This window comes from Thunnus maccoyii, chromosome 7 (assembly GCF_910596095.1).
Source record: "Thunnus maccoyii chromosome 7, fThuMac1.1, whole genome shotgun sequence".
In the NCBI taxonomy this organism is placed as follows: domain Eukaryota; kingdom Metazoa; phylum Chordata; class Actinopteri; order Scombriformes; family Scombridae; genus Thunnus; species Thunnus maccoyii.
The window spans coordinates 23,749,873-23,763,614 of NC_056539.1; the positions used below are offsets into that span (position 1 = coordinate 23,749,873).

General features: G+C 39.8%; 1 protein-coding gene across 5 annotated transcripts in view; it reads left to right on the forward strand.

The window, feature by feature from the left end:
- Positions 1 to 13,742, forward strand: part of adamts10 (ADAM metallopeptidase with thrombospondin type 1 motif, 10) — a 60,320-nt gene that overhangs the window by 24,950 nt on the left and 21,628 nt on the right. For all 5 annotated transcript variants that reach the window (XM_042417623.1, XM_042417626.1, XM_042417625.1 and 2 more), the window contains 9 exons: positions 1,358 to 1,503; positions 2,815 to 2,858; positions 3,525 to 3,630; positions 7,007 to 7,153; positions 7,504 to 7,645; positions 9,078 to 9,185; positions 10,151 to 10,296; positions 12,274 to 12,337; positions 12,461 to 12,563. In XM_042417623.1, the coding sequence (XP_042273557.1) occupies positions 1,358 to 1,503; positions 2,815 to 2,858; positions 3,525 to 3,630; positions 7,007 to 7,153; positions 7,504 to 7,645; positions 9,078 to 9,185; positions 10,151 to 10,296; positions 12,274 to 12,337; positions 12,461 to 12,563 (1,006 nt within the window). The remainder of the gene's footprint in view (positions 1 to 1,357; positions 1,504 to 2,814; positions 2,859 to 3,524; positions 3,631 to 7,006; positions 7,154 to 7,503; positions 7,646 to 9,077; positions 9,186 to 10,150; positions 10,297 to 12,273; positions 12,338 to 12,460; positions 12,564 to 13,742) is intronic.

Consider the following 13,742-nt stretch of genomic DNA (forward strand, 5'->3'; position numbering starts at 1 on the left):
TAGAAAAGCTCAAAGTTAGATTTAGACACTGATGCAAAAAACATCTAAACCTTCTTCACCAGAGGAGATGGACAAACCCAAATGTGACGCATTTAAGGCACAAAAGAACACCATCAGGAACCAAATCTGTTATTTTCATCAATATTTTTTTTGGTCCTGTTTTTACTTGATATAAGTGAAAGAATGGAGGTCAGGAAGGATGCAGAGTGAGAATCCACACCCAACCACAAGGCAGGAGTTCAGCTCATAAAAAGTGCATGACCTTACCAGCATAGCACAGGAGATGACTGAGCCATCTGACTACTTGCAACTGACCTTATTAGCCTGCCGTTAACAGCATGTGGCGAGACGGTGCGGCAGGCTCCACCGTAATGTTGACCTTATAGCGTTCTGACAGATGAATCATGCTGAAGAAAAGGGGGCATTACAGTGTGGCTTTGAGGTTTCCTCCATAGCTGTCCTATTAGGGAACATTTATGATTCATACTGTTCATACTGCCTAAAAATTAGCCCCATAATTTACCGCTCGGATGTGTTTGTCATCCAACAGAGTAAAGAAGTAAATGTTAGGATCATTAGCGGTAGGCAGTATTAGTGTTGTTATTCTTACTCTGTGGACCACTGAGGTTGAGGTCGGGACAGGATTGAAAGTAGTCTCAGTGAGTGGTTCTGTTACTGGTTTCCAGGTCTGAAAAAGGCAAGCTGCCCCTGGAAAGGAAAATCAGGCCAGCAGTGGACCCAGAAATGAGGGATTGTGGGATGAGACAATTACTAGTTATGTCACCACATGCATTCCTGGGTTACGAGTTCTCGCCAGCTGTGGCCAGCAGAGCACTCCCTCCTCTCCTTCTCCTCTCTGCACTCTCATAATACTAGAAAGCGCCTTCACTCCAGTCCTGCTTAGCTTCAGTGGAGCGAGGGTTCTTCAGATTTTTAAGCCATGCAGCCAAATTTTAGGAATGTATTCTCTTGTTGGCATACAAGTCTGATGAACATATGTTATAGTAGTGTGAGTCAGGTAGAAAACAAGGCTGAATACAGGAAGAAACACAGGAAATCTGAGGCTTGGTTATCAAAGCATTGTTGAGTATCATCTGATTGTTGATTTGGACTATGTGGCTTGTTCATAACTGTTAAAATTTTTGTGTTGTGAGAAGGGTTGGCGTAATAATCTATCCTAAAGCTTAATCCTTCTGACATTGATTTGTTATTTGTTGGCTGTGTAAGCCCTTTTCTGTTTTCTGTTTGCATAAATGTAAAAATGCTGATGTTTTGTTGTGTTTTAAGATTTAAGTACCTAATTAGATTTTCCTAATTTGTTTTTGAGTGCCTATTTCCTGTCTTGTCTCTCCACCAGCCAACACTAGAGATCAACCACCATGCGGGGAAGTCTTTAGACAGCTTCTGTAAGTGGCAGAAAACCATCCAGCACCGGAGCAGCTATGGGAACGCCATACCTGACAACGGCATCGCTCACCATGACACCGCTGTGCTTATCACCAGGTCAGAAATACAAATGGACAAACTTTTCTCACAGAAATGAGCGACAAAGACTATAATTCTGTTCACCCTCACCGTTCTTCTGCAACGTCTTATAAATAAAAATACATTTCGCTTATTTTCCCGTTCATATAAGGGTTAAAGCAGTGTTTCCTCCGAGCTGAATTCTCACATTCCCAGCCCCTCTCCTCATAGGTTTTCATTAAGCCAAGTCCAAGAGAGTTGGGCTGTATCTTGTCCTGTCTAGGGTGACGATAGCTGGGGCCGCTCTGCCCGGCTCAGCATCTGGAGAGAAAACTTAAAAGAGAGATACAAGGAGGGAACGAGAGACAATGACAGATTTTTTTTTTTTTTTTTTTTTGAAAAAGAAGAAAGCAGCCCAAAGAAAATGGAGAGACACTGTGAGAAATCAAAGCAGAGCTGCCCCGAATCTGACGACGTTGCTCTGTCTCAATTCTCTCTAACTACGCTTTCTGTTACTGACACTGCCGGAGAAAAACGGAGACAAACAGTCGTAGACGCATATTAAACAGATAAGACACTTATGCTATTGACAGAGGAATGTGCAACAGCAAACAACACAACCCCGGTTTGGTCAGAGTCATCTGAATGTGATCTGCCACAAATATTTAACTCTTCTCTCTAACAGAATGTGCTAAAGCTCAAGTCGCAGAAGGTTAAAAGTCAAACAGAGGGAGTGCCCCCCCTCAGCTGAATGGTTACTGCGCATGCCACATAACCACAACATCCATAACTGCAACATCCCTGGTTCGATTCCAGCCAGGGACCCTTGTTGCATGTCATACCCATCTCTCTCCCCTTGTTTCCTGTCTGTCACTTCACTGTCAACCGCACAATAAAGGCAAAAAAAATGTCAAACAGAGGCGGCGTAAGAAGAGATAAATGTCATAATTTTTTTTTTTTTTTTCTTTTTCTTTTTGAGATGTGGTTTTGTGAGAACAGTTTGGTTTTACAACAGCATTTATCAACCGGAGGATGGAAACGATCCAGACAGATGACACCACAGTGACCGTCCAAGATTTCCTGCTATTGTTCTTTTAAAACTATATCTGTCTGCTATCACCGCTGTCTGTCTGTAACATGTGTGTAAGTTTGTGTCTGTCAGTCTCTGAGAGTACGGCATGTCCATGTCCAGTGGTTTTGTATTTGTGTGTACCAATACGTAAGTGTGATTACATGCTGGGTTTCATGAATGGGCCTGTTACTGTGTGTGTGTGTTTGTGTGTGTGTCTGTGTGTGTGTGTGTGTGTGTGTAAGGATTAGTCATAAACAGCCTTGTTTATTTCCTTTCAGATACGACATCTGCATCCAAAAAAACAAGCCCTGTGAAACACTAGGTAACACACACACACACAGACACAAACACATTGAACTATACTTGTATGGACCCTCATTGACATAATGCATCATTTTGCCCCTAACCCCAACTACAGCTGAATGCCTAACATCTACCTTCATCCTGCACTGAAACTAAACCTTGCTCTAACTTTAAACCCTAAAGCCAAGTATTCTAACCCTCAAACAGCCTTTTGAAGGTCCAGTTTGAAGTGAGGTTCATCCAAATCGTCCTCACTTTACAATAACGTCCTTACTTTCAAGATTTAAAACTGAAAATCCCAAGATATACATACAACAGTGTGCACATACACACTCTTATCAACACAAAAAATATGATACAAATCAAGCATGACTTGACTGATAAATCTTTGGTTAATTTACAGGAAGCTGCATTATGCTTGCTGTGCTGTTTGAATGACCACAGAATGAACTTAACTGAACCGCTGCTCCACTCATGACAAGAAACGTTTAGAAAATATAACGATATTTCTGAATAGAGTTGTGTGTTGACCGCCAACATATTTCAGTCTGAACATTTTCAGTTGAAAGTTAAGATTAGCATGGTTTTGTAAATCGATCTGAATGTTTCTTATTGTATTGATGGTCAGAAGAGATAGTGGGTATTCATGTGTGTGTGTGTGTGTGTGTGTGTGTGTGTGTTGCAGGTCTGGCTCCTGTTGGAGGGATGTGTGAGCCAGAGAGAAGCTGCAGTATCAACGAGGACATCGGCCTGGGAACGGCTTTCACTATCGCCCATGAGATCGGACACACGTGAGTAACACACACACACGGCCATTTTTTATTTCCTGAAAGTTTTAGATCAGGGTTCACAAATGTCGTAAAACTATGACTTTGTTCATATTTTACTCTTTATTACCTATTGATCTGTTTTTTATGAACACACCACAAATCACTTTAAAGTTGCATACTTAATGCTATAAAGGAGGTGTGATAAATAAATACCTGTTGAGTGGAAACGTGGCAGGCAGACTGTTCAAGAATAAATTTATCTTCACAACAGGATTTTTCCAAGAGGCAGACGTGATGGACAGTTGAAGGTATCAGACAGCAGAACTTTTAGCTTATGACTGACTGTGTCGGTCAGTCGGATGATAGTTCAGATGGTGGATTTGTTCATAATACAGACTCTGTATTATGCTTTTTGAAATTATTTCAGATATTTATACACATGTAAATTACTCTTGAATCTACTTAAACGACATGTTCACAATTCTTTAAGTCTGTCTAAATACAACAGTCAAGTACCCACATGAACACTGAAAGAGGTTTTCTTCGCTGTAATCATTCCTCCTGTTCATGCTGGCCATTAGAAGATCCCCTTCAGATGTGTTTTCAGTGGAAGTGATGGGGGCCAAAATCCACAGTGTGTCCACACAGTCATTTTGGCGCAAAAATGCATTTAAAAGTTTATCTGAAGCTTATATGAGGTTTCAACAATCTGAGTTAGTCTTATCAAGTGGATATCTGCCACATTTACAGTCTTTTTAGCATCAAATTCGCTCTTTGTGTTTCCCCGTTGAGCCGCAGTGGAAATATAGTAACAAAAAGAGAGACTTTGGCACTAAAAAGACTGTAACCTTGAAAAATATCTACTTGATTTGACTCATTTGGACTACTGAAGCTTCATATTAGCTTCAGATAAACTTTTAAATACATTTTTGCACAGAAGGAGGACTGTGGATTTTGGCCTCCATCACTAACATTGTAAGTGCATTATGAAGGGATCTTCTAATGGCCAATATGAACAGGAGGAATGATTACAGCAAGAAAAAACTATTTTAATGTTCATTTTGGCGCCTGACTATTGTTTTAAGACAGACGTGAAAAATTATGAACCCGGCCTTTAATCTACTTGCCATTTGAATGTCATTTAATCAATTTCCTCCCAAAAAAGAGAGATATAAATGGGTCCAAAATGGGTTTAACACATTTTTAATCGACTTGCGTCATACATGTGTCTGCTATCTGGAAATGGTATAAGTCTTGTTAAACAGTATATACAGATGACATGTTTCAAATCCGTAATGACAGGTTTAAATACCACAATATTGCGTGTGCTGTACAGTAGAGATCATGGACATTAGATTATGGCCCTTTAAGACTGTAGACTACTGAAGATCCTTTGAGGAAAAACACGGACTCCCTACCTCACTCATGGTTGCTGTTTTTAGGGATCACCGAGGTGTCTCGTGTATGTTTTCTTGTGGTCTGGTCCGAGATGATCCCTTCCCCCCACAGAGAGATTGTCCTCAGATTACATCTCCACAACTCCAGAGTTAATGTGATCTCCAGCAGCACCTGTCATTTCCATCAGTTAAGATTGTGTTAATAGTTGTGTTTTTTCTCTCAGTAACACTATTTTTATGCTTTTGGGATTAGTTCCATGTGGGGTTGGTACGGCACCTGGAGATGCCATCTGGATCCCCTCGATGATTTGTAAACTGTGTTGTACTCATTTGGCTTGCGTAGCTGATCTGCATCACTTAGTAACTAGTAATTATATATCTGCTTTTGTGATTTATGTTTGTCATGAACACAATAAATCAAGAGATGTTACTAATTTTATCCCCCATTTTTCTTGAGAAAACCATCAAGTTGGTTTGTTTTTGGGGGGAGTATCCTACTTGCAGAGTAATTCAGTCTCCAGTTCAGTTGTGTATGCACACAGCACTTTGAAGTATTAAGACAGATGTTGGATCTATTGGGGTCCTGCATCCTTAATGGTCAACACAGGTAGCTTTCTAGTACTCCGAGGCAGCCCGACCAACATGACTGGACAGAGTGTGCTAATTTGTGTATGTGTGTGTATATTTAAAATCTGTTTCCCAGGCTTCAACACAATTAACAGTTGTTTTTAATTGTCATCGAAATTGTTTTGACATCACCGTGCAGCATTAGATGAAATGCAGGCCTGTCTGTGGTGGAGGGAAGCCACATGAAAAGACAAGAGAGACAAAGACAGAAATAACTCAGTTGGGGGGAAGAAAAGCTTTCAGAGCATTTATGTTTCAGGCTTAAGCACAGCTACTGTGAGCATTATCACTGTCTTTCATTAATGCTCAAACAGCAAATGGACCATTAACTATGTCGCTTACCACAGTACAGTTAACTGCATGTCATTCATATATCCCTTTGCTGTGTCATGAACAGTGAACCATTACATAACAGTTTATAATCTTCTGGATAAGACTCTTTATATGCTGTATTTATCGTGGTCCAGTGGTGTTTGTGGTGACTCAGGGCTCTTTTATCCTGCAGGCTTATATTAATGGCATTTGTGTTTCAGGTGTAATGATTAATCGATAAGTCAGTTTTGATAATCAGTGAATTGTTTCAGTCTTTTGTCAAGCAGAAATCCCAAACATTCTCTGGTTCCTGGTTCTCAAATGTGAGGATTTGATGCTGTTCATATATCATCATAAATTAAATATCTTTGTAGTGAGGATTGCTGGTCAGACACATTAAATTAAGCATTTTGAATAAGTTACTTTGGGCTCTTTGTAATGAAAACAGGCATTTTCCACTATTTTCAGACATTTTATAGGCAAGACGATTGAGCCGTAAATCAAGAAAATAATTGGCAGATTAATCGATAATGAAAATAATCAGTAGTTACAGCGCTGGTAAGGTGTGTCGGTACCCTGTTTTGTGTTAACTGCAAATATTTTCACAATATTATCATATTAGTAAAGAATGTAAACTTAGGCTCGAGTCATACCATGCTGCAGCCCTCTTTTTGGTTGTTAAAAGTCAAAATAAATTTGGACAGAGTGACATATGAGTCAAGAAGAAAAGTTTTAGTGTACCACAAGATGTACATCAGTCCCTAATAAGCTGTCACAAAGAAAAACAGGATCACAACTGCAGCTCATTGAAGACCGCTGTCCACTGCTCTCGCTATGTTGACGATAATGATACATCTGGTCGTAGGCTTTTGATAGAAGTAGGTGAGCACTTTTGACAGCTGTGGGTAATAATCTTTTTTTTTTTAATTCACGTCTGTTCTGTAGATCTCACTTGGTTATCCGCAATGATCTATTTTCCACTGTCCTCATCCCCGCTGCAGGGACTATTAACCGTCCTTACTGCCTCAAACTGTTGTCACCGTATCATCATGGTTCTTTAGGTTTGGGATGAACCATGACGGGATGGGGAACGCCTGTGGACCCCGCAGCCAGGAGACCGCCAAGCTGATGGCCGACCACATCACCATGAAGACAAACCCGTTCATCTGGTCGGCCTGTAGCAGGGATTACATCACCAGCTTCCTGGAGTGAGTCAGCCTATCAGATATCTGCAACACCACAAATAATTGGGTAATTAGGGGTTGGCCAAAAGAAAAATTCACTTAGATGTCGGTAAAACATCTAAGTGGTCAGAAAAACTGATTAATGTAGACAGTAGGCACTTCCACTTTAATGATTTTACAATATCTTGAACCTCTTCAGTGTTTTTATTATATTCATTGTAAAGTAGTTATATTTTTAAACACAGGTGATTCATGCATGTGAATTGGTCCAAGAATTATTCAGTTCAGTAACTATGTTTTGTCTGGGATATCCTAAATATTGCCAGTTATTGTTCAATCTCACTCCTCCTTCTTTTCCGTCTTATGTGCCTTAGCTCAGGTATGGGCTCCTGTCTGAACAACATCCCCCCCAAGCAGGAGTTTGTGTACCCCACCACAGCCCCCGGTCAGGCCTACGATGCAGATGAACAGTGTCGCTTCCAGTACGGCGTCAGATCTCGACAGTGTAAATATGCGGTGAGTAATCTGTCTAAATTTTTCCTCTTTTGTTTCACTTTTAACCTTACTTTTCCTTTCTATACAGTCCTGTCTTTTCAGCTTAGCCTCCCTCGTAGGAGTGAGCAATCTGCGTAAAATCTTCTATCATGGTATATCCACAAAGGCTATATCAAGAGCAACTGGATTTGTTTGTTTGTTTCTATCACTGTGTTTGTAATTTTATATTGTGATATCATGATATAAAATTTTCAGGGCAGACAGTTGATAAAATGACCAGGCAGAAATGTCTGTTTTTGGCTAATCCAGTAAATTTAATCCCTGACAAATTAAAGTACTTCATCATATAAAAATTAAAGTCCTGCTTGAATTGCTCATTGGTTTGCAATATTGTCCACAATGGTCTAATACACCCAGAAACATTAAAGGGATAGATTCCACCTAGAAACAATTTGGGGAAATCTCTGACAGTTGTCATATTTATGTCGTCTCATGGTATATATTGTAATTTTTCTTAACCCTCTTTTTTCTTTTGATCACATAAATCTCTCCTCTTTCTCCTGATTTTTTTCTTCTGGACAAGAGTCACTCCAGTTTAAAGTCTTAAAATTGTCACCAGCAATTACAGAGCTTTCATGTGAATGTATGTTATACTTTTGCATTTTATTTTCAAGCTCTAAATGGATCATCTAGAAATAATTGTATTTTTTAAACCTATTTTTGATCTTCAATGATCTTTATCCACCTTGGTCACAGAATATCTTTAAGTCTTAAGTCATTAATCACTGTATGTCATGTAGCAGAACTGATGAAGCTTTGTTAATGTTGCAAAATGTCTTCAAGATAGTTTTATCTAACAACAGTCCCCCATATAGGGTCCTAATCCTGACACTTCTTTCGATTATCTTTAACTGTTCTCATTTTCTTTCTCAACCAGACTTTCTGAAATCTCATCGATGGGTCAGATGATTGATGATGATTGAAGACTAACTTAATCTTTCCTTTAGCTGACTTAATCTCAATCTGAATTATTTATCTCAGCGCTCGCTCTTGATTTGTGTCCCTTTGGCTCTCTTATTCAAGTCAGACTCTCTCTGCAAGAATGTGAAACATCTTGCAATACCTACAGTGAATAGCATCCACTTTATTGCATGGTCAACTTTTATGGGGCCAGATTTGGAGTAAATGGACATCTGGAACAGCAAACTGCTTTATAGACTCATTATTATCGATACGATGTGGTCAGAGCATATGTATACAATAAAACGTAGCCCCATGTGTTATAGGCATTGCTGTAGAGGGAGCAAAGAGGAAGGTGAACGAGAGCGTGTCTGCTCTTGTGTCTCTATGATGATATAAAACCACTCTGACAGGTTGTCACTCTTTGCCCTTTTTTCCTTTTTTCCCCCCTGTCTCACTATCGTTTTTTTATTCTCTTGTCACTCACACACAGGAAGTCTGCAGTGAACTTTGGTGTATGAGCAAAAGCAACCGCTGCATCACCAGCAGCATTCCCGCTGCAGAGGGAACCATCTGTCAGACCAACACAATAGAGAAAGGGGTGAATAATGAAATTAATCTTTTCTTTTTTTAAATTAGGGAATAACGTTAACAGAAAGATTATATGTGGCCTGTGCAGGTAAGATGGATGTTGGAGGTAGATTTTGCTCATCTGGGACCAATTGCCTGCTTCAGTATATTTAGTATATGGCTGAACCATTTGTTGGTGCGAAATTGTGGCCAGTTTGTTACGTGAAATCTTTCAGAGCACACAAACACAGTAAACACACCTGTCACCTGTCCAGCAAAGTGCTGTTAAACCGGAGACACCGCGGCTACACCTTATTTTTATACAGTCTATGGGCTATACACAGCACAGCACGGCTATGCTAACAATGCTAGCCATGCTAACTAGCCGCAAGCCGCCATGCATGCTGGTAAAATGGATCCGTCATGTCTCTTTGTATCCACGGGTATCCTGTCAGTGTTGGAGCCTCCGAGTGTTAAAAATCACATATATTTGAACTGCTCTGCTTGCCATATAAATGTGTGTTTTTCTTTCTGGACTGCACGCAGGGGCTCCGCTGTAAACGCCCCCTGAGGACATAATTAAAACTGTTCACGCCAATTAATTTTGAAAGAGCAACAGCCAATGAGGAAACTCCCAACGCTGGGCCAGCTGACCAATGGTGTAACTTTGTCAGTCAGTCAGTAAGTCAGTGAGTCAGTGACAGACAGACACTCGGGGTTACAGGGCTGGTCCGTGGCCAGTCCAGCCAAAAAGCAGTGCATGTCCTCACTCTGACCCAACTTGGCTGATGTTTTGTTTGGATAACATGTTTTCCAATAAAAATATTTGTAGGATGAACCATTTTAAAAGGAAAAAAAATCATCCTGAAACACACAAAGAACTGTTCATGGGTTGCAGAATATCTTGTGTTGTTGGTTTGTCTTATAATCTTTGCTTCCTCTTTTTATTTATTCATTATCCATGTGTGTATAAATGTGTGTTATATGTGTTTACAGTGGTGCTACAAGCGGGTGTGTGTGGCGTATGGGACGCGTCCAGAGGGCGTGGATGGGGGCTGGGGGCTGTGGTCACCCTGGGAGGAGTGCAGCAGGACCTGTGGAGGTGGAGTCTCGTCTTCTATCAGACACTGCGACAGCCCGAGGTACAGATCTCAGCCACATGTCAGGCCAGTCTGAAATGAATCAGTTTTGTAGTGTGAAACTCTACCTGGCAGATTCACCTGTACAGTAAAACTCAAGTTACCTCAGCACATAAGTGAGAAGGTGAGATTTATCTGATTTACCAGGAACAGCAGATACTGTAGAATAGCAGTCAGTGTGATTACATGCTCTTAAGTAACAGAGATAATCGGCTGTCTGCAGAAATCTGATTTTCCCAGTAAGAGTTCCCCTGAAGAAAGACCTTTTTTACAGCAGAAGCTTTTTACATGTATGCGTGTGCCAAATACTTCAGAGAAGGGAAGTATCACTGAGACAGCAGAGCAGCAAGATAAAAGCAAAGATCTTTAGACACAGTGGTGCAGGTTTCGACCGCTGAACTCGAACAAAATAAGGTTGGAGGAAATCTGATTATTGACTTGCTGTGTGTATATGTGTGTTACAGTAAGTAGGTTACCACAGTGCATGTAAACTTGTTGTCAGGTTTCCTCTCTAACCTGATTTCTCAGAGTAACATTGTTTCGGTATGTAAACCACTAAATGAGATTATCCAGCTGGTTACCCTCTAGTTTGCTATCTAGACTAGATTACAGTTCTGGCATTAAGCAAAATACAATATATTACCCTAAAATGTGAACTTCCTTCCCTTTATAGTCTTGGTCCCCCTTTGGTTCTAATTCCTTTTTCAATGTACTGTGAAATAGTTTTTCAAGTAGGACAGGAGGACAAAACTGGAATAAGTCACAATGGGAATGAATTCTTTATGCTCCAGCAAACTATTTACACAGTATATTATAGTCAGTGTGTTTAAATGCACTTAAGTAACCAGGTCACTCAGAGAAACCAGGTTACGTTGAAGGTGTTTACATGCACTGTAAGTAACCTGGTTACTGTAAATCTGTGTATACATGCAGCAGGTCAGGAAGCGGATTTCTCTACTACCCCCAACCTTATTTTTGGCTCACTGATTTTAACTGTTTAGTGATAGAAGATGCTGGTTCATGACTTTTTTTTTCACTTTTTGATGCATCAATCCAATACATTGGATCAGCATTGAATGGATCAGGTATTAGCCAGAAGTTACTGATCCACACTATATACTGTTTCTTAGTGAATGTTGTTATGAATTTGTAAAGACAAAATTTAACTTTACATATAGTAACACTAAAATGAGAGATTTAAAGTTGTATGTGCAGTTAAAACTTAATGCTACTTTACACATACAGTATAAAACAGAAAAAAAGCACAACCTTGAATAGATTCGATCGATATATCGACCAGTACTTTAACTTTACGAATCTGAATCTGTATCAACAAATAAGAAAAAGTTAGATTGGTTCATCCTGAGAAAAATTTTTTGTCAGTTTTATCTTTTGGAGGAAACTCAAACACTCAGATAAAACTCACGCAAACACGGAGAGAAGATGCAAATTCCATGCAGGTAACATGAATGCTAGGATTTTAATCCAGTACAGCAGTCCCACTGTTTTTTATTGTGTGTTAAATAATTCAGATAGTCTGAATCATCACGAAACTGCTACCAGACTTGCTTTTGAATAGCAGTCACCAGATCCCTCATCTTGAATTTATTGAACAGAGGATGAATTGACCAAAATCTGAGGCCAAGGGTGCTCTCTGGTATCATTTCTGAGCATCGTTTGCATATTTGTTTTGGCTCCATGCTGTTTAAATTTGTTGAAAGTTTAGTAGAGGCACCCATTAGACGGTGGCTGCCTCTGGCTTCTTTCTCAGTATAATATGTATACAGAGGTATTGTTGTGACGGTCTGTGATAGACAATAATGCAATAAAAGAGTGCAGACTGAAAACACGCTGATGAAGGCAGACAAAGCAGAGATCAGAAGCCAGCATTGTGTTGTGATGTGATGATGGAGGTTAGAGCTTGTTAAATTGTACTCAGATGTGACTGACTGGCCTGATTCTCCCTGTGTTTGGTTGAAGGCCAACCATTGGTGGAAAGTATTGTCTGGGGGAGAGAAAGCGCTTCAGGTCCTGCAATATTGATGTGAGTATCACTGCTCCTCATCATCATCATTAATGTTATAGACGTTATTCAATTAGTGAACATATAGTAATATAAATTCTAAATGTAATTTGTTTACACCTGTTTTCTGTGTACGTGTTACAGGAGTGCCCTGCAGGCTCACGGGATTTCCGGGAGATACAGTGCTCCGACTTCGACATCGTTCCTTTCCGGGGAAAATTTTACACCTGGAAGCCATACAGAGGAGGTGAGTGAGTGACCTGTGTTTTATTTGCTCCATAGTGATCTTTACTGCAGACAAACTCTTTGACCTTTACATCAACCACTGGAGAAAAGTTCATGTACACGAGAACTGAGCTTAACACCACTCCAATCAATATGGTTATATCAAAGGGGACATATCATGCTTTTTCTCTTTTCTGTTATTTTTATACTTTTATGGTGTCGGATGTCGATGTTAAACATGGTCAAAGGTCCAAAACTTGAGGTGAACGTACGTACAAAGGCTCCCTTCAAATCAAAAGCCAGGGATTCAGTCTGCTCTGAATGCTCCGTTTGCAAAGTTACCCCTACTTCCTCCTCGTGATGATGTCATATTGTTCGCACGTGCCCACAAACGGCCGTCCGTTCAGTAGCCTTTGTTGCGAAGGTTGTTGCTAAGACTATTCCTTGGGTGGTTTACGTTGTCCGCTCACATATTTCAGATCGGATTTACTGTTTTGGTTCACTCTCACCACTCTCATCAGCGTTGTCTCGAGATGCTGCTGTTTTCAGCAAAAAGCTAAAACCTGCCCATCTTTAAAAAACAAACTTAGTAACGAGCTCGTAGACACAGTTGGAGAATTTAGCACAGCACTTCCCTCAGAAGTTGGTGGCAATATTTACAGGGATTAAAGGAGAGTAAATATCAGATTTATATTTATCTTACTTACTTGCATGTAAACATTCACAGTTTGCCAACATATTCACACTATTAGCTTTATAAGGTGACAATCCTGTATGTCAGTCTTATGTTTACAGCTTGTTGCAATCAATGCAGCTTTAAGTACAGTTGTAAGGAACTTATACTTTACTTGAGTATTTTCTTTATACGTTTCATTATGATTCTACTACTTCTTTACTCCACTACATGTATCAAACAGCTGACCACTTACTAGATTTAGATTTTACATACGAATATCCATCTATCTATTATATTAGCTTTACCCACTTATGCTACGCAGGGTATTGGGAATAAAAACACAAATATGATCATAACATATGGCCATCCTATTCTATGCATGCTATGTACTACATCAGTTAGGTAGCTTAATAAAGTAAATTATACCGGTATATAAAGTAGGTAAACCATCCCTAACTACACCACCTACAACTTTAAAATGCTGCCCACTCTTTAAGGTATAACTTATAATAACGTGGTACAGCA